The sequence below is a fragment of the Elephas maximus genome, chromosome 11 (assembly GCF_024166365.1).
Source record: "Elephas maximus indicus isolate mEleMax1 chromosome 11, mEleMax1 primary haplotype, whole genome shotgun sequence".
Lineage (NCBI taxonomy): Eukaryota > Metazoa > Chordata > Mammalia > Proboscidea > Elephantidae > Elephas > Elephas maximus.
This window is the reverse complement of record NC_064829.1, coordinates 116,025,012-116,050,759: the sequence shown is the minus strand read 5'-3', so window position 1 is coordinate 116,050,759 and position 25,748 is coordinate 116,025,012. Positions and strand designations below refer to the sequence as shown.

The window sequence follows — 25,748 nt, the reverse complement described above, 5'->3', positions numbered from 1 at the left end:
ACAAGAAATAATAAAATGAAGTAAGATAATACTAATGATTTTAGATTAGATGTGATATAAGTTTGGTAATGTTTGATAATCATTATATTTGTTTCTGTTCAAGGCTTGAAGTATTGAGTCCTACTATATCTGTAGTTTTTTTAAAGAGAATTTGTTTTAATATTTAAGAATTTTCAAATTTTTATTAGATGTTTAAATTGACTATTAAATTGTGAAAGTAGCCATCATCCATGCACATATATAGGCTCTTCTTTTTTCCCTAATTCATTTGTTATGATCTGTTTTTATATATGCTCTCTGGACAATGCTCAAGATTCTTACTGGTTCTGAATGTTCAAGGTGGCTAAGTTTCCATATCACCAAAGTTTACCTCCCTATATCTATGCAGATAAGATAGGAATATATTGCCCATACCCTCAGGTTCTTCATCACTCTGAAAGAATGGCAATGATTTATTCTCTAGAAATCTTAGGCTCCAATTGCTTTACTTTTACCGTTAGTTGAAAATGGCTGATCCTTTTTGTCTGCCAAAAATTCCATGTCTGATATCTCTAGTTTCAAAGAAATTATCCATAAACTTCTTCAACCAAGCTTACAGCCCACCTACAAAAGAAGACCTCATTTAAAATCCTATCTTATTACCGACTACCACTCAACATGTTCAAATCAACACTGAAAGCAGAAAATCAAATAATTCCTTTAAGATGAAGCACCATTCATTAAACTGATCCATCCAATCTTCTCTTAGCTTGCCATTCTCTCTTTAAAGGCTTATGGTGAGTCACTTCTGCAAATGGTTTTAACTATTTAAGGGAAAGCCTGTTAAGGATTTTACTAACTGAATTTTGAAAAATTCATCTTTATTGTGACTCAGACTAGTAAATACTAATTTCTTATCAATATATAAAATGTAACAATTCTCTCAGTTTTATAAGGCTGTATTTCCAACTTTCATGTACTTGACATATCATAACTTTTCTCCTCAGGATAAATAATTATGCCATAAAGAGGATTAAGGCTTTCTAACAATTACAGTAAACACAGGGTGTGTGAGTCAGGACTCTGAATTCCAAGTTAAAAATGCAATTCAAATTAAGCAAAAAAAGGGAACTTATTGGCTCATAAAGATGAAAAAATAATAAATGGTATAGACTTAAGCATGGCTGGATCTAGATCAAACAATGTCAACAGATATCTCTCTCATCTTCATTTTCCTCTGTGTCAGTTTTATCTTCGGGAAGGCTTTTCTCATGTAGTGAGTGGCAAAAATGATACGGTTAGTTTTTAATCTTACTTAATTATCAAAGCTAGCAATTCTGGAAAAAAAAATAGTCCTCTCTTAATAACCATATAACTCCTCAAAGGACTATATTGTCCCAGACAAGGCTGTTTGCCAATTCCTTATTAATCACAAGTCGGCCTGTGACCAATCCCCTGCTCTCCCTGATTATCAGTTTCATCAAAATCACATGCAGTAGGGCTGGGGATAAGTCAAAAAATGGGTTATAGATAAAAACAGATGTCCACTTCTCATGCTATTTCAAGTAAGAAAAGCATATGGACTGAAGGCTTTTCCGTATATACTACATTCATAGAATTACTATCTAAAAAGAATGAAATGATAATCAATAAGTAGTGATGATTAAATGTTCTCTTTCCTATATTTGTTATAATAGAGGGTTTCTCTATTATGAATTCTCTGATGTCTCCTAAGGGCTGAGGCACAACTAAAATTATTCCCACACTCACTGCACTTACGGGGTTTTTCTCCAGCATGAATTCTCTGGTGTAGCCTAAGGGATAAGATCTGATGGAAAGCCTTCCCACATTCATTACATCCATAGGGTTTCTCTCCAGTGTGAATTCTCTGATGCTGATTAAGGTATGAGCCACAACTAAAGGCCTTCCCACATTTGTTACATTCATAGGGTTTCTCTCCTGCGTGACTTCTCTTATGGTGAATTAGAACTAAAGCATCACTAAAGGCTTTCCCACATTTACTGCATTCAAATGGTCTCTCTCCGGTATGAATTCTGTGATGCCGATTAAGTTGTGAGTCAGTCCTAAAAAACTTCCCACATTTGATGCACTCATAGGGCTTTTCTCCAGTATGAATTCTCTGGTGTTGATTAAGGTGTGAGCGATAGCCAAATGTCTTCCCACATTCATTACACTTGAAGGGCTTCTCTCCTGTATGAATTCTTTGATGCAGAGTAAGGGCTATGCGCCTACTGAAGGCTTTTCCACATTGATTACATTCATAAGGTTTCTCTCCAGTGTGGATTCTCTGATGTTGATTAAGGTGTGCACTCTGTCTGAAGGCTTTGTTACATTCCTTACATTCATATGGTTTCTCTCCTGTGTGAATTCTCTGATGTTCAACAAGGAAAGCATAACGGCTAAAGGCCTTCCCACATTCATTGCATGAAAAGGGTTTCTCTCCAGTGTGGATCCTCTGATGTTGAGCAAGGTGTGCACTCTGTCTGAAAGCTTTGCTACATTCTTTGCATTCATATGGTTTCTCTCCAATATGAGTTCTCTGATGTTCACTGAGAAAAAAGTCATGGCTAAAGGCTTTTCCGCAGTTGTTGCATGCACACGGTTTCTCTCTGCCGTGAGTTCTCTGAGGCTGAGTAAAGAACGAGTAACAGCTAAAGGCATCACCACATTCATTGTATCCGTGGTGTAATTTTCCAAAATTCGTTGTCTGATGTTGAGTAAGTAATGAGTGAAAACGTAAGAGATCTGAAAAATCATTACTTTCATAAGGTTTCCCATGAGAAGGAATTTCTATATCCTTAGTAAGGTGTACACTCTGGTTGAATTCTTCATCACAGTCACTATCTATCAAAGATTCCTTTTCAGCATGGAGTCCTGCATGTTCAATTATGACTGAATTTGGGGGGACAATTTCTTCGTAAATATCAGATTTATGTACTGGCTCTTCTGCAGGAACTCTGTCTTGTGTTAACAGTACTGACTGCAGGGGGCTGCTTCTCCCAGAGTTACCGTATTTACGCTCTCTTTTCTCAGCAGGGGTTTCCTTTAGAGTTGTCACTTGCCTGATATACCTCTCCTGATTTCCCTGATGCTGCTCAAATTCACCCTCATATTTCCAGACTTCTCTGAAATCGGAGCACTCAAAGTCATGACTTGTAAGCCTTTCTATTACCATCCCCTGGGATATTTCATCTTCATCAATGTACCATTTTGGAGATATTTCCGTAATTTCACACCAAGACTCCCAGTCTGAAAAATATCAAGAACATAAATACTCCCTTTGCCAGGAGAAGGAAAATGTTATCAAAGAAATTAGAGAATTTAATTGTAGAGTGAAACAGGGAAAAAGTACATAGCTCTGAATACAAAGAAAGCACGAAGGATAAAGAAAGTTGATAGAAAAGGTAGTATGTTAGTGATGGGGAGGAAGTGATAGGTGAAACTGGAAAAATGCAGATAAAGCTAAATACCAAGAACATAAAGGATTGAGGCTGACTGATTGGATCATAATCACACTTTCCGGGCCTCTAGTCTTTAAAGCCTCCAGTCCATCCTGTACTGGTATTCACAAGACTGAAAGCCCCATGATGTTTACTTCTTTTTTGTCTTACTGTTGTAGCCAGTGCCTAGGGCAACTGGGATTTTTCTCAGTGTCTAGAAGAAATCTAGAGGTCAGCTTTTCTCAGCATTGAGAAAAAACTGATGCCTACAACAAATACATACAAATATATGTGTTTGTTGAGGTAAGGCAGAAAAAAAAATTTTTTTAAAAGGTGATCTCAAAAAGAGGGAAAATGAGAAAGTCCTTTTCATGTGTACCCCCACAATAATCAGTCAATACTACAGGGCCACTATGAGTCAGAATCAACTCGACAGCAATGAGTTTGGTGTTATACTCAATTATATAGAATCTACTACTATGTGCCCAGCACCTAGTAGAGGGAAAAAAAAAAATCTGAGACACAGGTCCTTCTCCCTTTTTTAAACTCTAAGGAGAGAGATAAAACTTTTATGTCCAATGATTCAGTATGGCACGAAATCAAAGACTTCTTAATGTGATATAGATATAGATCATTAGTAGTTACAAAATGTGAGAAAAAAGAAAACTCAAAACTCACTAGTTTAATTAAAGAATAATTCCTGGAGAATAAGATCTTGGTTTTCAAGGCTATGATCAAGTTCCCAAAATACAGTGATTATTTCAGTAAGAAAAACATCTGCATGTTTTGATGTGCTTAAGCATTATTTTAGAACTGCATGTGAGCAGTTTTGGGTTAGATACAGTCTCCCCATAAGTGTTTTCCATTTGTTGCAAGAATAAATTAGATCATCACAAAATTAAAAAGAAGAGATTATGCACCTCTACCTTCCTTTTTTTCCAATACACCCTCCACCCAAGGAAAGCCCCCATCCCTAGTAATCCCTCCTACATACAGTCCTGATTTTTCTCTTACCTGAGCCTCTATCTCAGCCCAGGACTGAGAGGGCTTTGTTCACTTATCCTCTGATAGGTCCACACTGTTATTCACTCTTTCTGCAGAAGCACAACTATTTCTGTTCCCTCACCCACTCTCCTGGAACCTCCTCTCCTGTGTCATCTCCTAGGGCCACTATATTCACTCTTACCAAGAAATATTTCTTCTCTATTCCAGGCAAATGGAAGCTTTATGCAATAACAAATGTAACAGTGAGTAGAAAAGGTCTGATGGGAGAAGATTATAGACATTTTCACACATGGGGGGATCTGAGGTGTCTGGAGCTCCAAGAAAGGGAAAGGAAAAAGGAGGATATTCTGAGCTTAGGCAGACGAACACTCCATAAGAAGTAGTCATCTAAGGGAAGTATAGTGCAGGAAATAAGCATTGTATGTGTGGAAGACACACTCACTATGACTAGAGTAGAGAAATAAACAACGATCTCATGATGGCATTCAGCAAAAGAGAGAAGGGAATTCACCCATATTATTAACTGATTGAAGGAAAAGCGAAGTTACAGATTCAGAAAAGTGGAAGAGAATCAAACAGGCATCTATGTGGTATAGTGGAAAAAACATAGGCTTTTGGGGTCAGACAGAGGTGGGTTTGAATTCCAACTCTGCATCTAGCTAACCAATTATTCTACCTTTAACAAACTGATGAACCTACCTGTAGAGCCTCAATTTCCTATTAGGCAAAATGAGGTAACCTTGCAAGTATAGTATAAGGATAAAAGATAAGATACTTGTGGCAAAATGAGTTCCTTTATGTGGCCTTTTGTCTTGGTCCTTTGGAAAAACACCTTGAGAGATCTTCCCCCTAAACCCTGAGGAGTTACCTTTGCCCTAGTTTTCTATCCCAGAGGGTTTGTTACTTTTGTCCAGGTTCACTGACATTTCCTGGGCAAGCTGTAAACAACTTGGTTTTGATACTTTTTGTCTGGCCCTGGGCTGCACCTGCCCTGTGATTGGTACGCACATTGCAGGGATTGGTCAATAGACTTTGCAAATGAGGTGAATTGTAGCCCAACGGCACCTACTCTGCAAATAAAGTGTCTGTGGCCTACCAAGAGTGGACTGGTCAGTCTGTGGCCCTGCTGGGAGGGGCAATGCCTTGAAATTGACAAAGTAGTTGTATATATACATTCAGCCAGCCCTACAGAGGACTGGCAAACAGAAAGCAGGAAGAGAAGCAGAAGGAAAAGAGAGAAAAGAAGCACAGGGAGAGAGAAGGCAAGGAACCTCCTAAAAAAGCTGAAACACAGGTTAAGTGCTGTAACACTGAAGACAGTGAGGGGCCTGGAAGGGGCCCAGTGGCAGAGCTGGCAGTGGCAGACAGCAGGGCCTAGAGGAGCCTGTCCATCCTCAGGGGGCCTGCGAGCTCTGCCTACATGCTTCCTGATCTTGATTCCTCAGTTGTAGCCTGTAAGTCCTGACCCCAAGTTATATCCTGTTTCTTAATAAACCACTTAGCTGGAATTACAGTCTGTGAGTTCTGTGCGGCTATTGCAGGGGATTAATAAACCCACAAGAGAAGTAGAGAGTGCTGTGAGACGGATGGTTGGTGTGACGGTTACGACTGTGTGTCACCTTGGTTGGGCCATGATTCTCAGTGTTTTGGCAGTTGTATGATGAGATCACTTCCCTGTTGAAATGTGATACGTGATCACCCCCATGATGGAATATGCCCAATGGTAGGAGTGGGGGCGGGGCCTGTGGCGGCTCATCACCCCCTCAGCCTTCATCTCTCCGCCCTCCACTACCCAGTTCCTTCCTGCTTGCCTTGCTAAGGTTTTTTGGCTTGTTCTAGATCCTGCAGCTGCCTCTTGTTTGTCCGACCTCTGGTTCTTGGGACCTGAGCTAGCAGCTTACCTGCCGATCTTGGGATTCATCAATCTTCACAGCCTGTGAGCAAGATTCCTGCTCTCTGACTTGCCAATCTTGGGTTTGCAAGCCTCTGCAGCTACGTGAATCAGGAGAAACCTCTATCCTGATCCATGGATTTGGGATGTTTCGGCCTCTACAATCACATAAGCTGTTTCCTTGAATATAAATCTCATTCTCTCTATATACATATATGTATTTTGTTATGCTTTACTCTAGAGAACCCAGCCTAAGACAGGTGGTGTCAGAATTGGTAAAAGGTTGGAGAGTGGAGATATGTCTGACCTCCACCTCATATGGATCAGCCATGGGCTGATCGTGATTCTCATTATCCCGCATGAAGTTAGATGGTACACTGCAATGGATCACTTTTATATGGACTTTCTCGCCATGGTCTTATAACTCCCACCCAAGTGATTGGGTGGGACTATGCAAATAAGGTAATTGTGGCCCACCAGGGGGTTGGGCAGCTTTGCCATTCTGCTAGGCTTAAAATGAGCAGTCCCAGAGGTAAAAGGAGAGGATCTCACCACAATCAAGAAAGAAGGGCCAGGATTGGAACACATCCTTTAGACCCAGGATCCCTGTACTGAGAAGCTCTTGGAACTAAGCAACTGAGAGAGACAGAGAGCTGTAACACTGAAGACAGCAAGACGCAGTGGCAAAGAAACAGCAGCAGCAGAGGCAAGAGAGCACAGTGAGCTTCCTGGGCCCATGGAGTCAGAAAGCTGAGTACCTTCGGACAGGAGGCTTGCTGGTGGAGTATGGTGCCTCTGGGCCGTTAGTGGAGCTAGGTTTGCTGGCCCATGGAGCTAGAGCTGGGTGCCTTTGGGCCAGGGCTTGTTGTTGGAGTGGAGTGCTTTGGGGCACTTATCGGGAGAGCTAAAAGAGCTTTGTAATACTTCCCAGAGCAGGGCAGAGGCTAAGGGACTGAAAGAGCTTTGTAACACTTGCCCAAGCAGGGCAGAGTCTGAGGGGCCAGAGAGGAGCATGCCTGTGGGTACGGCTGAGAAGAGGCTGTCTTGATCAAAGAATTGTATCGTGGGTATTCCTAAACCTGAATTGTAACCTGTTACTTCCCTAATAAACCCCATAATCATGAGTATTATCTGTGAGTTCTGTGCGGCCACTGCAATGAATTATCAAACCCAAAAGAAAAGAGTGCTGTGGGAGGGACAGTTGGTGTCAGAACTGGTAAAGATGGCGGAGAGAGGAGGAACGTCTGACCTCTGCCTCGTAGAAATCAGCCTTGGGCTGATCGATGCCGATGGTGATTCTCTCTCCATTTCGTGAAGTTAGAAGAGGTCAGATGCCGCTCCCTACCCGCCCCCAACACACACACCATTTTTACAGACTGGTTCTGACACTACTGACATTACTACTCCCACCAGTTTACAATACTTACAGCATACTCATAGCAGTGCCTGGCTCATTACAGATATTTAATAACTCATATTTCAGATAAAATGAAACAAATTAATATATAGTAGTAGGCTAAGATATTATTACATCTGTGTCTGGCTAAACCAGTTGCTGTTGAGTCGGTTCTGACTCGTGATGACCCCATGTGTGTCAGAGAAGAGCTGTGCTCATGTTTTCAATGGTTGATTCGTTGGAAGTAGAACACTAAGGCTTTCTTCTGGGTGGACTTGAACTGCCGATCTTTTAGTTGGCAGCTGGGCGCTTAGCCGTTTGCACTATCCAAGGCCTCTATGTCTTATGAGGCATTATAGTCTGATTGTCAAGTGGCAAGAAAACAATGGAAAAGGCAAATTTTGGGTCTAGAATGTATCTAGGAGATATGTCCGATATCAAAGATATGTAATTTCCAACTGGTTATTACCTATAAGTGGATAGAAGTTAGCAGTAAAAGTATGATCAACCTTGGAATCCAATCAGAAACGTATACTAATTATGCTAATGTGTAACGTTGGAAGAGGTAAAGGTCTAACTAGACTGTGGATCTACTCTCCCAAATGTTCAGCCATGGGTAAGAACAGGTAATAGATAAACTGAAAAAGTAAATCATCATTATATCCTTGACATGAAACCCAGGAGAATCTGATGGGATGTCCTGGAAAAACAGATGAGACCTATGGGTAAATCTTAAGAAAATGGAAGGAGGTCACTGCTAATAGCCAGAATATGTTCCAATGAAAAGCCTGACCAATGACATACAGACTGAGAGATTGTATCTCTTCTTTAAAAGACTGCATGAAGCTACGCTGTCCAAGATGGCAGCCACTAGCCTCATGAGGCAATTTAAATGTAAAGTAATTAAAATAAAATTTAGAAAAACTCAGTGTCCTTAACCACACTAGCTACATTTCAAGTGCTCAATACACAAGTATGGTTAGTGGCTACCGTACTGGCAAGCACAGACATAGATCATTTCCATCGCTGCTGAAAGTTCTATTAAACAGCACTGGATAGAGATCCAAGGCTAATATGACAAAAATCTTGCAATTAAATGAGGAAAAGACAGAAAAATTGGGATGGGGCAAGTTAAAGGGAAAAAGAATTAGAACAGAGCTTTGGACGGAGAAAAAGGAAAATGGTTGGAATTATCTTTTGTATCTCATTAAGCTGAGGAATGTGAAAATTGAAGAAAGGCACCTGGATCTAGTCAAACTAGAGAGGTAGAAGACAGATTGCAAGCTTGTAAGATAGTGAAAGAGAATTTGAAGTAAGGCAGTGAATGGAGATTACAATTAATATATATGTAATTGGGAGAGAGAAGGGTGAGCAAAAACACTAAAAAGGTCCTATAAAATGTTACGAAATTATTTTAAAGAAGATTTAAATAAACAAGAACATGAGATGAACTGCACCAAAAGAAAAAATAATATATGTATGCTTCCTTACCCCAAGTTAATTTATATCTGGTTAGTTTTAATCAGAACACCTGGAGGGTTTTATTTTTCATCTTATAAAATTATTTTGGAAGGCACATAGAAAAATGGTCAAGAATATTTTTCAAAAATTCTGGGACTGATGTCAGCAAGATGACAGCATATGTAGTTCCATGCTCCTGTCCCCCCACAGAAACACCGAAAACAAGCAGAAACCAGCAAAGTCAACTTCGTCAGAAGTCAGAGGTTTACAGCAACTAAGCAAATGCTGAATCAAGAAACAAGCAACTTCAAAAAGACAAGCTTTGGTTTTCTATGTGCTCACGCCCCACTCCCTCCCTGGCTTGGTGGCAGTCTTAAGCAGAAGCAGCCCACACTCTCAGAGAGTGATGCTGGTCCCTGGCTCCAGAGAGAGAATCGCAGACCTTATTCGCAAATTATTGTCTCTGTCTGTTCTAACCTGTCTGAGACCTAAGTGAAGGACTAATGCAAGGCACTCACCTCTGTTGGACCTATCTCAGAACACACGCAGGGTAGAAAAGTGATGGGTAAGCCCCAAAACTGTAACTTACTGCAGTTGCCTGGGGCTAAAGAGTGCAACTGAGGCAAATAATAGATGCTTAAAGACTGAGAGGAGAAGCAGGGAGAAAGGTTCTTTGGGAAATTAGGGCATTCAAAAGCACTTATGTATAAGGGAGAATTTAGAAAGCCCACACATGCACAGGGCCAGACACATGCTCAGAAAACACTTGAGAAAACTGCTTTCACCTGATCCCTAGGCTCAGTGCAAGCCTGGCTAAGTGCTGAAGGAGTGTCCCAGCACACAGATAATCTGAAATGCCTGAGAGGTTTTATTTATTTATTCTCAACTAGTGTTCAAGGAAATCTCTGCCAAAACGCTTGCTGAACACAAGATAAGGAACAAAAACTTCAGTGTCTTTGCAAAAGTAATTAAAGGGAGTCACTAAACACATGGACTACTACAAACTTCAATAATAATAATAATAATTAAAAAACCCATCAAACTCTGAGGAAAGGGGGGAATCTGATTTTCAGAGTTACCACGTTATAATATTCAAAAAAGAGGACAACCCTCAACAAGATGGACTGACACGGTGGCTGCAACAATGGGCTCAAGCACAACAATGATTGTAAGGCTGGTGCAGGACTGGGCAGTGTTTCATTCTGTTGTACACAGGGTGACTATGAGTCAGAACCAACTAAAAGGCACCTAACAACAATATTCAAATGTCCAGTTTTCAACAACAACAAAAATCACAAGGCATAAAACAAAACTGGGAAGCATCACCTATTCAGAAGAACTAAACCAACAGAAACTGTCCCTGTGTAAGACCACATCATGGACTTACTAGACAATGACTTTAAAACAATGGTATTAATATGCTCAAAGAACTAAAGGAAAACAAGAAAACTATGCATGAGCAAAATGGATAGACCAATAAAGAGAAATTATAAAAAGGAGCCGGACAGAAATACAGGAGTTGAAAAGTACAATAACAAAAATGAAAAATTCACTGGAGGAATTCAACAGCAGATTGAAATATGCAGAAGAAACAATCAGTGAACATGAAGATAGACCAGTGAAAATTTTTGAGTCTGAGGAGCAAAAAGAAAAATAAAGTGACACAGCCTAAGGCACTTGTGGGACACCAACAAGTGGACCAACATATGCATTACTGGAGTCCCAGAAAGAAAAGAGAGAGAGAAAAGGGCAGAAAGAATGTTTGAAGAAATAATGGCTGAAAACTTCCAAAATCTGATGGAAGACATTAATCTACACATTCAAGTAGCTCAGTGAACTCCAAGTAGGATAAACTCAAAGAGATCCAAAGTTAGACATAATGTAATAAAACTGCTGAAAATCAAAGTCAAAAAGAAAACACTGAAAGCAGCGAGAGAAGCAAATCATCATGTCCATCCTCAATAAGATGAACAACTGAGCTCTCATCAGAAACCATGGAGGTCAGAAGATAATCCGATGATATATTTAAAGTACTGAATGAAAAAAAACTGTCACCCAGGAATTCTATATTCAACAAATCTGTCCTTTAAACCAGTTGCTGTTGAGTCAATTCTGGCTCATGTTCACCCCATATTTTGCAGTGTAGAACTGTGCTCCACAGGGTTTTCAAGGCTGTGACCCTTTGGAAGCCAGGCCTTTCTTCCAAAGCACCTTTGAGTGGGTTCAAACAGCTAACCTTTCAGCTAGTAGTTGATCACTTAACAATTTGTACCACCCAGGAACTCATTTAAAAATGAGGGCAAAATTAAGACATTCTCAGATAAACAAAAGCCAAGGGAGCTTGTTACCACCAGACCTTCCCTACAAGAAATGTTAAAAGGAGTCCTTCCATCAGAAATAAAAGAACACCAGGTAGTAACTCACAGCCATATGAAAAAAAAAGACCTCTGGTACAGGTAATTCCATGGGAAAATCTAAAGACCAGATTTATTGTATTTTTGGTTTGTAACTCCACCTGTTATGTCCTACATGATTTAAAAGACAAATGTATAAAAAAGAATTAAAAATTTATGTTATTGGGCACATAAAGTATAAAGATGCAATTTGTGACAAAAACAAACGTAAGGGGAGGAAGTTGTATAGGAACAGTTTTCTTATATTATTGAAATTAAACTGACATCAATTCAAAATTGTTATAAATCTAGGACGTTAAGTGTAATCCCCATGGTAATCATGAAAAAACACCTAAAAAGTACAAACAAAAGCAAGAGAGAAGGGGTTAAAATGGTTCACTAAAAAAAAAAAACTAAATACAACAAAGGAAGTATTGGAGGACATGAGGAAGAAAAAAAAAGGAATAAGACACAAACAAAACAAATACCAAAATGGCAGAAGTAAGTCTCCTTTATCAATAATTATTTTTAAACATAAACTGATTAAACTCTACAATCAAAAAACAGAGATATGCATAAAAAAGAAACAGAGAAAGGCAGAATGGATTAAAAAATATGATCTAAACTATATCCCCTGTAAGAGACTCATTTAGATCAAAAAACACAAAAAGTTTGTAAGCGAAAGGATGAAAGAAAATATTGTACACAAATAGTAACCGAAAGAGAGTTGGGGTTGCTATATTAATAATCTGTTACAACAGAGAAGATCACTACAAAATGATAAACAGTTAAATTCATCAAGTAGATATAACAATTATAAATTTATAGGCACTTACTATCAGAGACCCAAAAATACATGAATCAAATGTTAACAGAATTGAAGGGAGAAATAAATAATAGTTGGAGGTTTCAATATATCATTTCCAATAATGGATAGAACACTTGGAAGATCAATAAGGAAACAGAGGGCTTAAACACTATAAACCAACAAGACCTACAGCCGTATAGAGAAGTACTGAAACATTCACCTAACAGCAGCAAAACATACATTCTTCTCCAGTGCAAATGGATCATTCTCCACGGCAAGCCACATGCTAGGTAACAAAAGAAGTCTCAATAAATTTAAAAAGATTGAAATCATACCAAGTATCTTCTCTGACCACAACGGAAGGAAACTAGAAATTAATAACAGAAGGAAATACGGAAAGTTCACACATATGTGGAAATTAAATAACACATTTTTAAACAACCAGTGGGTCAAAGAAGAAATCACATGGGAAATGAGGATATACTCAGAGATGGATGAAAATGAAAGCACAACGTATCAAAGCTTATGGGGTACAGTGAAGGCAGTGCTTAGAGGGAAATTTTATAGCAGTAAATCTCTACATTAAAAAAAAATAAAGATGTCCAATCAATAACCTCACTTTACAGCTTGAGGAACTAAAAAAAGAAGAGTAAACTAAGCCCAAAGGTAGCAGAAGGGAGAAAATAATTAAGATTAAACCAAAACCAATCATATTGCCATCATGTCGATTCCGACTTATAATGACCCTTTAGGACAGAGTAGAACTGCCCCACAGGGTTTCCAAGGAGCAGCTGGTGGATTTGAACTGCCGACTTTTTGGTTAGCTGCCAAACTCTTAACCACTGCGCCATTAGGGCTCCAATTAAAATTAGAGCAGAGATAAATCAAGTAGAGAATAAAAAACAACAGAATCAATGGAACCAAAAGTTGGTTCTTTGAAAAGATCAATAAAATCAACAAACCTTCAGCTTGACTGACAAAAGAAAGAGAAGATGCAAATAACTAAAATCAGAAATAAAAGTTAGAGACATTACTACTGACCCTAGAGAAATTAAAAAAAAAAGGATTATAAGAGAATACTATGAATAATTTTATGCCAACAATTAGAATACTACAAATAATTGTATGCCAACAACAATTAGATTACCTAGATGGAATGGACAAATTCCTAGAACTTCCAGTATAATGTTAATAGCATTGGTGAAAGTGGGCATCCTTGTCTTCTTCCTGCTCTTAGAGGGAAGGCTTTAAATCTTGAGTAGGATGTTAGCTGTTGGTTTCTTATAAATGTCTTTTGTCATGTTGAAGAAGTCTCCTTCTATTCCTAGATTCCCCAGTCTTTTTATCATGACAGGGTGTTGGGTTTTGTTAAATGCCTTTCCTGCATCAATTGACATGATTTTATAGGGTTATTTTTCTTTCATTCTATTAATGCAGTATATTACATTGATTCATTTTCTGATATAGAACCACCCTTTGCATTCCTGGAATAAATCCTACTTGGTCAGAGTATATAATCCTTTTAATACACTGTTGGATCTGGTTTCTTAGTATTTTGCTGGAGGATTTCTGCATCTATATTCATACAGGATATTGGTCTATTATTTTCTTTTCTTGGGTGTTTTTATCTGGCTTTGGTATCAGAGTAATACTAGCCTCACAGAATGATTTAGGAAGTGTTCTATTCTATTTTTTGGAAGAGTTTCAGGACTGGAGTTAAGTCTTCTTTAAATGTTGGGTAGAACTGACCAGTGAAGCCATTTGGACCTGGATTTTTCTTTGATGGGAGGTTCTGTTTACTGATTCAAGCTCTTCATGAGGGCTACCCAGGTAGTCATAAGGCCCGAGTTCTAACTCATGAGGAACCAGCTTTGGGCAGCTAAACAATAGAGAAAGGCTCCATGGGCAGTTGATGAGGACAGGGTCCTTTTACCTTGTGACCTAGCCCCATGGGGCTGGGTGATCTAAAGTGCAGGGAATTGTGCAGACTCCTGAGCCTACAGCTGGTGCCAGATGACCTGGCCTTGGGTGGCCAGAGATGTCCTGGCCTAACTCTGGATGGTTAGGGTGAGAGAGGAAGTGCCCTAGAAGAAGTGGCTTGTGACAAGGATCTTGGAGATGTGGGAAGGTGAAGCCTGAGACGTTTCCAGGTCAGAAGAGCATTCGTGCTGACCCTTGCCGTGCAGTTAGTAATAAACGCAGGGTTCACACACCTTCTCCCTTAGTAGCGCACTCAGCAAGGACAGCAGCGTCACACAAAGTGCATGCATGATTTTGATAATAACTTTGATGGAAATAAAACTCTAAAAAGAAATCTGTAACACCTGAGAATATGTGGGCAATCCCTGTGTGGTGGCGAGATGAGAAGGCAGAGGGGGACAGGAGCTGGTTGAATGGACATGGGGAACACAGGGTGGAGGGGAGGAGTGTGCTGTCTCATTAAGAGGAGAGCAGCTAGGAGTACACAGCAAGGTGTGTATAAGTTTTTGTAGGAGAGACTGACTTGATTTGTAAACTTTCACCTAAAGCATGATAAAAAAAAAAAAACTATAAATGTATACAATTCTGACCATAAAGCAAAAAGAAGAGCTGGGAAGGTCTGATATTCAGGGTATAGATAGAATTCTAGATAATATAATTTGATAGAAGTAGGGAGACAAAACCCCAGGGTATAGGTAAAGTTTCAGGCAAGCTTGGGCTGAAGAGATTTCAGCTCCTTCCCTTAGCCCAGGGTAGCCTCCTGAAGACTAGAGCAGCTTTCTCATGACTACCTGGGCTGGCACCTTCCAACAGCCCTCACTTACCAGTTCTCCGTCACTTACCTGCACACTGAGCATCTGACGTCTCTCTTTCCAACATCCAAGGTTGCTTCCCTTGCTCCAGTAAGGAGATCGTGTTTGGCTTAGAAATGGACAGTCCTGTTTCCAGGGGAATAAAATTGAGAGCAAGAGTGAGACAGACAGACAAATCAACATGTCACAGCTGTCCCAGGACTCAGATCCAACCTCTTGGTCATTAGCCAAGAAAACACATTAGAGGAAGGGCCAGTGAATGGAATGATGCTTATAGCGAGGATGAGGAAGACAAAGCTTCTTCCATAACAGTTCTCGAAGTGTGGTCCACTGAACAGCAGCAGCATCACCTGGGAACTTTTCAGAAATGCAAATTCTGAGGCCTTCACTCAGACCTACTGAATTAGAAACAAGAATGGTTCTCAGACTTTTAACAGGCACCAGAATCATTGGGAGGATTTATTAAAACCCAGAATGATAGGCCCCATTTGCAGAATTTCTGATTCTGTAGGTCTACAGAGTGTCGGTGTTAGCTGCTGTCTAGTCAGCTCCAACTAATGGCAGAAGATGGTACCGAGTTCTGCGTCATCTGCACGATAGTACGCATGTATGAGTCCACTGCTGTGGCTACTGTTCTCAATCTATCTCATTGAAGGTTTCCCTCATGTTCACTGACTTTCTAACAAACATGATGTCCTTTTCTAGCACTTGGTCTTTCCTGATGATGTGCCCAAAGTAAGCAAGCTGACACCTTGGCATCCTCACTTCTAAGGTGCATTCTGGTTGTATTTCTTCTAAGAGTGATTTGTTCATTTTTCTGGCAGTCCATGGTATAGTTAATATTCTTTGCAATGCTACAATTTGAATGTATCAATTCTTCTTTTGTCTTTTTTCATTGTCCTGTTTTTGCATTAATATGAGGTGATAGAAAAGACCATGGCTTGAGTCAGGTGCACCTTAGTCGTTAAAGTGACATCTTTGTTTTCCAAAACTTTAGAGGTCTTTTGCAGTAGATTTTTCCAATGAAATATGTCCTTTGATTTCTTCACTGTTGCTTCCATGGGTGTTGATTGTTGATCCAAGTAGAACTGAATCCTTGACAACTTCAATTTCTTCACTGACCAGTTGTGAGGATTTTCATTTTCTTTACATTCAAGTGTAATGCATACTGAAGGCTGTGGTCTTGTACCTTCACCAGTAAGTGCTTCAAGTTGTTTTCATTTTCAGCAAGCAAGGTTGTGTCATTTGCATATCAGAGGTTGTTAATGAGTCTTCCTTCAATCCTGATGCTGTGTTCTTCTTCAGATAGTCTACCTACCTTCTTGGATAATTTGTTCAGCATAGATTGAGTAACTGAAAGGATACAACCCTGATGTATACCTTTTCCAACTTTAAATCACACAGTATCCCCTTGTTCTGTTCAAACGACTGCCTCTTGATCCATGTACAGGTTCCACGTGAACACAGTTAAGTGTTCGGGAATTCCCATTCTTCACGTTATCCATAATTTGTTATGATCCACATAGTCGAATTACTACGCATAGTCAACAAAACACAGGTAAACATCTTTCTGGTATTCTCTGCTTTTGGCCAAGATATATCTGACATCAGCAATGATATTGCTTGTTCCACATCCTCTTTTGAATCCATGTCCTCTTCAGAATCTGGCTTGAACTTCTGGTGTTCCCTGTGGATGTACAGCTGCAGTCATTTTTCAGTGATTATCTTCAGCAAATTTTGTTAGCACATGATATTAATGATATTGTTCAATATTTCCACATTCCATTTGATTGCCTTTTTTTGGATAGGCATGAATATGGATCTCTTCCAATGAGTTGGCCAAATTTCTTGACATAGATGAAAAAGTGCTTCCAGTGTTGCAGCAGTCTGCAGAAGGATCTAAAATGGTACTCTGTCAATTCCTGGAGCCTTGTTTTGCCTCCAGTGCAGCTTGAACTTCTTCCTTCAGTACCAGTGGCTCTTAATCATATGCTAACTCCGGAAATGGTTAAAGTCAATCAATTCTTTATACTGACTCTGTGTATTCCTTCCACCTTTTTTTGATGCTTCCTGTGCCATTCAGTTTTTTGCCCATAAATTCTTCAATAATGCAACTCTAGGTTTGAATTTTCTCTTCAGTTTTTTCAGCTTGAGAAATGCTGATCGTGGTCTTCCCTTTTTTCTAACTCCAGACTTTTAAATACTTCATCCAGAGAGCTTCTAGAGAGTGGGGCCCCATAACTTGCATTTTAACAAATTCCCAGGTCATGCTGATACGGCCATTCCAAAGCACCATTCTACAAAAGAGAGCTGATGACTTCCAACTCTATCAAACTATCTCCCTCCATTTCCTGGAAATAAAACTAAAACCAAAACCAAATCCAGTGCCGTCGAGTCAATTCCGACTCATAGCGACCCTACAGGACAGAGTAGAACTGCCCCATAGAGTTTCCAAGAAGCACCTGGCGGATTCAAACTGCCGACCCTTTAGTTAGCAGCTGTACCACTTAACCACTACGCCACCAGGGTTTCCTTTCCTGGGAATAAAATAGGAAGTAGAAATTCAGCTAAGCACTTTAGATATGCCCTAGATATTCCCAATGGAGGAAACAAAAACACCCCAGAGGGAAGATTTTGAATTACAAGGGAGAGACATCCTTACCAAGCCATACCAAGTTCTTGTAGTTCTCCAGCATGACATCTCTGTATAAATCCCTCTGAGATGAGTCCAGCCCTTCCCACTCCTCTTGGGAAAAGTCCACAGCCACATCCCTGAAGGTCACCATTCCCTGAAATAAAAAATTATTTTTCGCCAAGCACCCAGACCCCATCTGGTTCTAGCAAAAAAGAATTCTGCCAGAGTTCAAAGTTCTAAGAGATTCAAAGAAAATAATTATTAGGAAACAATTATGAGCCCAGGTTTTTCAAATACTTTTAGGGAGAAAGATTGAAAACTGACTCATCCCTTGACATTAATTTTTGTGAAAAAGACAAAAAACTAGCTTATAACATTAAATAGTATATGAGCAAGGACTAAATTGTATGTTATATACACTAAGTATAAAGAAACTCTTATACAGAATTCCTTTATATTCCTAAAACTGGAATGTGTGTAGTACACAGTAGTGAAGAAAGACCTTGAATTGAGCTTTAACAAAAGGGTATGGTCTGAATTTAGAATGTATCCTGAATAAATAAAGAGGTATATGTGAAAAGATATAAACAGAACTTTCACTGGAAGTTTCTATGAAAAATAGAAAAAAGCTTTCATGTCCAAAAAGAGAGTGTAGACTATACCACTAGGCTGTGTGCTGTATAAGCGGAAGGGTATATGTTTTATAAGACCTGTCAATGCTTAAAAACCAGAGTTCCAGTTTATAGGATATGGTCTTTTTATTAAAAATAATAAACTGTCAAATACAGTTATTCTCCATAGCGGAGCTATGGCCAGTAATTGTGTGACTTCCGTGTGCTCCTCTATCCTTGTCTGCGTCCTGGGAGGCTGATCTGCATTGACTACGTCGGTACACTCCTTTTCCCTACCCCGTTTTCAGCTAGCTTCAGTCACAAGTAAGAGATGAGAAGGAGGCAAGTGAAGGCACAGTATTTATTCCCCTGGCTCCCTCCCAGCTGTGCCACTCTGGGTAACCTCTGTCCCTCAATCAAAGATCATACTGACTGTAAGAGGCCCTCTCCACACAGGACTCTCTGTCTGTAGGTAGAGACACAGGGTTAATAAGGGAACTCTGCTCTTACAGGCCCAGAATACAGTACTATCCTTTATGGTTTCTCTATATCCTAATCATATCTGGCAAATAGGCCCCTTTGAGTTTCTTGCTAGAACCGACTGATACACCTGCTGACCCAATGTACTTCGAGAATATATGACCAGAGATCCCAGAAAATCACTGCTAGACAACTCTACTACACTTCCCTAATAGATTCACTCTCCCATTCCCATGATGACTCTTTCATACCTTCTCTCTCTCTCAAACCACCAATCCTCTTCCCATTCTTGCTTTGAGCTGCTGACCCTGGTCCTCCTTTCACTGAGAAAATAAGAACAATAGGAAAAGAACTTCCTCAGACTCCTGCCACTGTATCTACTTACCTACCTGCATCTGTACTCATATATTTTGCCTTCCCTGTTACTATGGATAAACCTCTAAGCTCCTATCTAAGACTAACTCCTCCACTTGCCTACTTAAGGACATTGTCGCCTCTTTCCCTTGTAGTGTCACAATTCAGTAACAACCTTTCTCACTTCACTGGGTTATTCCTATCAGCATATGAACTGATACAGTATCTTCCAACTTATAAGTAAATACATAAATTCTCTTCAGTGATCTCACTCTAGCTATTGCTCCATTTCTCTACTCCTCTTAATAACAAAACACTTCCAAAGAGTGTCCAATAGAATTATAATGTGAGCTATATATATGATTTTAATTTCCAGTAGCCACATTAAAAATTTTAATAAAAATAAGTAATATTAATTTAATAATATATTTTATTAACTATGGAGCCCTGGTAGTAGAGTGGTTAAGAGCTATGGCTGCTAACCAAAAGGTCACAATTCGAATCCACCAACCGCTCCTTAGAAACCCTATGGGGCAGTTCTACTCTGTCCCGTAGGGTTACTGTGAGTAGGAATCGACTCGATGGCAATGAGATTGTTTGGAAACCCTGGTGGCATAGTGATTAAGAGCCTACAGCTGCGAACCAAAAGGCCGGCAGTTTGAATCCACCAGGTGTCCCCTAGAAACTCTATGGGACAGTTCTACTCTGTCCTATAGGGTCGCTATGAGTCGGAATCGACTTGACGGCAATGGGTTTGGTTTGGTTTTAGGTTTTATTTAACTAATACATATATATACACACATATGTATATGTGTGTGTGTGTGTGTGTATATATATATATATATATATATATATATATATATATATATATATATATATATATATATATATACGGAAACCTTGGTGGCGTAGTTAAGAGCTACCACTGCTAACCAAGATGTCAGCAGTTTGAATCCATCAGGTGCTGCTTGGAAACCCTATGGGGCAATTCAACTCTGTCCTGTAGAGTCACTATGAGTTGGAATCAACTCCATGGCAAGAAACTTTTTTTTTTTAAACATAAATGTTATCATTTCAATATGTAATCAATACAAAAAATTAATGAGACACTTTACATTCTTTTTTTTTGTACCGAGTCTTCAAAATCCAGTATGTGTTTTACACTTTCAGCATATTTCAGTTGTGACTAGTGGCTACTGTGTTGGCCAGCACAGACCTAGAATCACTGTCTCCGTTACCTTCCATTCTCTCTTTAGCCCACTATAATGACACTTTCATCCCAAACACTTCATAAAGTAGCTCTTGTCAAGGGTATCAGCAACTTCCAGTCTGTCAAATCCAATGGTCAGTTCTCAGTCTTCATCTTCCTCAGTCTCTCTCAGCAGAACTTAACTCAGCTGATTACCCCTCCTTGAAACGCTTTCTGCTCTTGAACTGCAGGACCCATAGTCTCCTGATTTTCCTTCTATATCAGTAGTTAGTTCTTCTCAGTCTCTTTCGCTGGTACCTCCTTTTTCTTGTCAGCCTCTAAATGTCTAATGCCCTAAGCTCAGCTCTTGAACGTCTTCCCTATCTACATTCACCACAACCCCACCCTCAAGATAGTCTCATCCTTAGAACCCTCATCCGTTGCTGGTAGGGATGCAAAACGGTATAGCTGCTGTGGAAAACAGTTTGACATTTCCTCAAAAAGTGAAACATAGAACTACCATGTGACAGTAATACCAATCCTAGGTATATGCCTAAAAGAATTGAAAGCAGGAATTCAAACAGAAACTTGTACACCAATGTTCACTGCAGCACTGTTTACAACAGCCAAAAGACAGAAACAACCTAAACGTCCATCAACAGATGAATAGATAAACAAAATGTGGCACAGAGATACAATGGAATATTACTCAGCCATAAAGAGAAATGAAGCCCTGATACATGCTACAACACGGAGGAACCTTGAAAACATTATGCTGACTTATATAAGTCAGTCACAAGAGGACAAATAATGTGTGATCCCACTTATATGAAATGGGCAAATACAAAGAGAAAAAAGTTATTAGTGCTTACCGGGGGTGGGAGGGAGGAGAGAAGAGGGAGTGTTAGCTCAGTGGGCACTAAGTTTCTATTGAAGGTGGTAGAACAATTTGGAAAAGGGTGGTGGTGATGGTCGCACAACATGATGAACAAAACCAGTATCACTGAATTGTACATGTATAAAATGTTGACTTGGTAAATGTTTTGTTATATTTATTTTTACCACAATAAAAAACCAAACCCATTGCTGTCAAGTCGATTCCAACTCATAGCGACCCTATAGGACAGAGTTGAACTGCGCCATAGAGTCTCCAAGGAGCACCCGACAAATTTGAACTGCCGACCCTTTGGTTAGCAGCCGTAGCACTTAACCGCTACGCCACCAGGGTTTCCTTTACCACAATAAAACAATTAAAAAACATAATTTCATCCTATGCCATGGCTTTAAATACTTGATGGCTCCCAAATTCACCTCTCCAGTCTTGATCTCATTTCTGAATTCCAAATATATACTCACATTCCATGTGGATGTCCAACAAGTCTCTTAAACCTAATATACTGAAAACTCAATTCTTAATTTCTATTCCCACCCCAACTCTGTCTTCCCGTCACAGTAAGTAGCATGACCATTTATGCAGTTGTCCAGGCCAAAACCTTTGTAATTCTTGACTTTCTTTTTCCTCTCACACCCCAGGGCTAATCCATGATCAAATCCCGTAATTTCTGTCTCCAACATATATCCAGAATCTTACCACCTCCAGTGCCACCACCATGGTCCAAGCCTCTATCACCTCCCATCTGGATTACTGTATTAGTCTCCAGACTGGCCTCTCGTATCCCACCCTTTTAAAATAAAAATCACATCACATCACAAACACTTCAATGGTTCCCCTCACACTTAGAACAAAACTCCAAGTTCTCTTCATAATTTTATGTAACTTGGCCCCTAGCTACTCCTCTGACCTCCTCGTGCTCGTGAGTCACTGGCTACTCGCTTTTCCTAGGACACATCAAACACGCCCCCACCTTAGTACCTTCGTACTTGCTGTTCCTTCTGCTTTTAAAGCTCATCCCCAGATCTCCCCAAAACTTACTCCCTTTCACTGAGGCCTCTGCTTAAATGTCATCTCCTCAGAGGCTGTCCCTGACCTCTCTACTCCATAAGGCACTCCACAGTCACACCCTATGCCTTTATTTAACTCGCACAACAAACCACAATCCAACCAAAGAAGACACTCCTCTTCCATTACACGTTTGAGGATAACACTAAGTAAAAAAGATACTAAGTGTTTTGTAGAAGGACTATATGAACAAAAGGTGGAGAGATAAGTGGAGAAGGTGCTCACTAGACCATCTGTGACTCTCCCTGTGGTCTCAAAGTCCAGAAAAATAAGGTGGAATTTGTGCAAACAAAACGAAAACATCAACTTACTTGGGACATGGCTTTACAAAGTCCAACAGCCATTTCTCCTTCCTTCTTCAGTTTTCTCTTTGGGAGAAGAACAAAATCCTGGGAAGGGAGAGTTAAGGAAGAATAAATGGCAGACCAGCCCTATTTTGTTGGTTCAAGATGGGCAAAGATAGAACTATTCTCCCTTTATGGTGTCCACATCCTCATTACATGGGGCAGTACCAGCCCTTCCAAGACCTGAGTAAGAGGCCAAAACTAAACTTGACCTCTGAAATCCTGGAGGGTACTATGGTCACGCAGGCTGAACTCGACAAAATCTAACGTCCACCCTATGGCCAACAAGGTTGATTATGATCTGACCTCTGGATGCCTTCTGGCCCCATTTCTTACCAATCGCCCCCTGCTTACCCCACTCTACACAGGACTCCTTGGTGTTCCTCAGACACCATGCACAGTCCTCCTTTAGGGCTGCTGCTCCATGTGCTTCCCTCTGCCTGGAACCCTCTTCTCCCCAGTAGTAGCATACCTCACTCCCTCTCTTCATTCCCGTCTGCTCAAATGCTACTACCCGAAAGGGGTTTCCTGGAACATCCTACTTAAGGAAAACTTCCCTTCCAGTAACTCTCTTTTCCTTACCCTGATTTATGTTTCTTCTTAGTATTTATTACCATCTGACATGTTACATATTCTTTTTCCATTTCTCATCTGTCTCCTCCACGCCCTCCCCACCCCCACAAAGTCTTAAGATCAAAGAGATCTAGGATACGTTTGGTTCACTGGTATAACTGCAGTGCTAGAACAATGCTGGAACTGTTGTAGGTGCTCAAAAAATATTTGGTAAATTAATAAATAAATCTTACTGTGCCTCCCATAATATAAATAATGATGTTACACATGTTGCGTATATCATTATCTCATTTAATTCTCCCCAAGGTAGATATCCCCATTTCCCCATTTTACAAATAAGCCAAATTGAGGTTCAAAAACCATAAGCAATGAACCCAAAGTTACAAGCATCCAACCAAGATATGACTCAGAAACTGGTCCTCTTTCAAGAAGCCACAATGTCTAAATGGGAAATACTCAGCAAAACCTGAGGAATCAGTGCCATATATTCCTTAAAGAAGCATCTTCAGAGATGGTAGACATTACCTTTATTACCCCACAGAAGATGCACCCTGAGGGACGCAGCAAATTTTAATTCTAAATTAACAACAAACTGTGCAGCATGAAACAAGTCCTTGTCCACTCAGAGGCAAGATTTCTTCATTCTGAAAACGGGGATAATTGTGTGACCTAGAATTGAGGCTACCTGATTCGTCCTGAGCTACTTCACACTTAGCCAACTCAGTCTCTAGGAAGTTGTTTCCTTAGTGAAGTGCAGTTTGAAATTGCCCACTATTGCCTGTGCAACCTGAGGAGAATCAGTGCAGTCTTCCCGGCATCTGGACGCAGCAGCCCTGAACAGTACAGGCCTAAAAGAAACTTAAGTCTCGGTTTGCAAATACCTGTGTATTCCTTAGATATGTCTCTGTATTTGAGATGAGCCACCAACCTCTAAAACAAACTGTGATAAAAAGACTTGGGCTTTATAGCCCCCAGACCCAGGTGACTCTCCACTCCTTTTCTCATTAACTACATAACTGTGGGCAAGTTCTCTCTCAGAACCTTTCTTTATTCACTGTCAAAAAGTGTCACCCTAGTTCCCATTGAGATTCTACACAAAAATTTGGGGAAAAAATGAGGACATTTTTCTTTACTGAGAGAGTCAGCCCTGGAAACTTAGCTTACTTGGTACATAAGAAATAAAGCCATGAATCCAACCTCTGTCAGCACCAAAATGGAAAAGTTTTGACAAGGACAAGGCTAAAATCTCCAACTCAATGGCCTAAGCAGAGGAAGACTGGGCTTCAGGCTGGGCTTTCCTCCAGCAGGGGCAGCCAGTTTGAGGATGATCTCACTACAGTGTCTTTTAGACTGGGTCCTGTTACTCGCAAGAGGACTGAAGAAAGAGATCCAGATTAAGTTACATGTCCGTAAAGTTCCTAGTCCAAGACCAGGAAAAATCCCCTCCAATACCTTCAGGGCCCAGGGCTCTCAGTTTTCACCCTCACAATGTGGGAAAGATCAAAGAGTTTAGTAATTAAGTGCAAGGACTCTGAAGGCAAACTGCCTTGGTTCAAGTCCCCATTCTGTCACTTATTAACGGTGTAAACTTGGGCAAGTAATTTTGATCTTTCTGTACTTCACTATCACACACTACGTCTCACACAATGAAGCCCACAATCGCACATACACATTTCAGTTCTCAACCAATAGCACACAGTCTCACAATCACAACCATAATCTCTCTCTCTCACTGTCTCACACACACACCACTCTAGCACGAAAACAGGGAAATGGTCACACACAATTACTCCAAGAGCGACAGTCACGCACACTCAGCGACAGACCACACAAAGTCATATATTCTGTCACACAACTCACGAAAATTATACCTTCAGAGATAGTCATGGTCACACAAAATCGCACCTGTCAGCTACATTCAGTTATATCCGCAGAGACACGTGGACAATCACATTCACACTGCGACACATACACACAGTCTCACGCGCAGTCTCTCACACCCATATACAATAGCATAGTTGTAGCTGCACACACAAACGCACATATTCATACACAGACCCAGACTGTCAGTCACGCACAATCGCACACACACAGTGACATAAATCATATCCTGTCACATCCACAGCCTCACAGTTACACATGGAGCCCTACACAAGGTGACACACTCTCACACAGTCTCCCTGGCAGCGCCCGCCAGGTCCCCATCCCCGCCACTGCCGGTCGCCCGAGCCTGGCCCTGGCCTGCTGCTGTAGCTCGCGGCCGGGTCCACCTCACCTCCCGGAACCACGGCTCCAGCATCCGGCCCCGCAACCTGGGACCTGCGACCTCGCCTCCCAGAATGCCCCGCGGGGAGGAGCACTATGGAGCAGGGCGGGGACCCTGGCGCGCGTGAAACGAGCTTCGCGCCGCGGGCTT

General features: G+C 40.5%; 1 protein-coding gene across 9 annotated transcripts; it reads right to left on the bottom strand.

Moving 5' to 3' along the window:
• Nucleotides 1–1,092: 1,092 nt before the first annotated feature.
• ZNF527 (zinc finger protein 527) lies at nucleotides 1,093–25,748 on the bottom strand. 9 transcript variants are annotated; one of them, XM_049902186.1, is made up of 6 exons: nucleotides 23,472–25,748; nucleotides 22,727–22,804; nucleotides 19,164–19,235; nucleotides 17,859–17,975; nucleotides 15,217–15,312; nucleotides 1,093–3,249 (listed from the first exon to the last, which is right to left on the bottom strand). In XM_049902186.1, coding segments are annotated over exons 2-6 (1,893 nt in total). In that variant the 5' UTR covers nucleotides 22,728–22,804; nucleotides 23,472–25,748; the 3' UTR covers nucleotides 1,093–1,642. The 9 variants fall into 9 exon arrangements, with proteins under 9 accessions (XP_049758143.1, XP_049758145.1, XP_049758144.1 ...); XM_049902188.1 differs by having other exon boundaries at nucleotides 22,727–22,783; nucleotides 25,608–25,625; XM_049902187.1 differs by having other exon boundaries at nucleotides 25,504–25,513.

What these genes read in the sequence shown, in the direction of transcription:
- ZNF527 (XM_049902184.1), bottom strand. Translation starts at nt 25,631, where the DNA reads ATGCTGGAGCCGTGGTTCCGGGAG. An exon ending in TGGAGCCGTGGTTCCGGGAG is followed by an intron (nt 22,805 to 25,607) that starts GTGAGGTGGACC and finishes CTCCCTTCCCAG; the next exon opens with GATTTTGTTCTTCTCCCAAA. An exon ending in CAAGAACTTGGTATGGCTTG is followed by an intron (nt 15,313 to 17,848) that starts GTAAGGATGTCT and finishes CCCTGGAAACAG; the next exon opens with GACTGTCCATTTCTAAGCCA.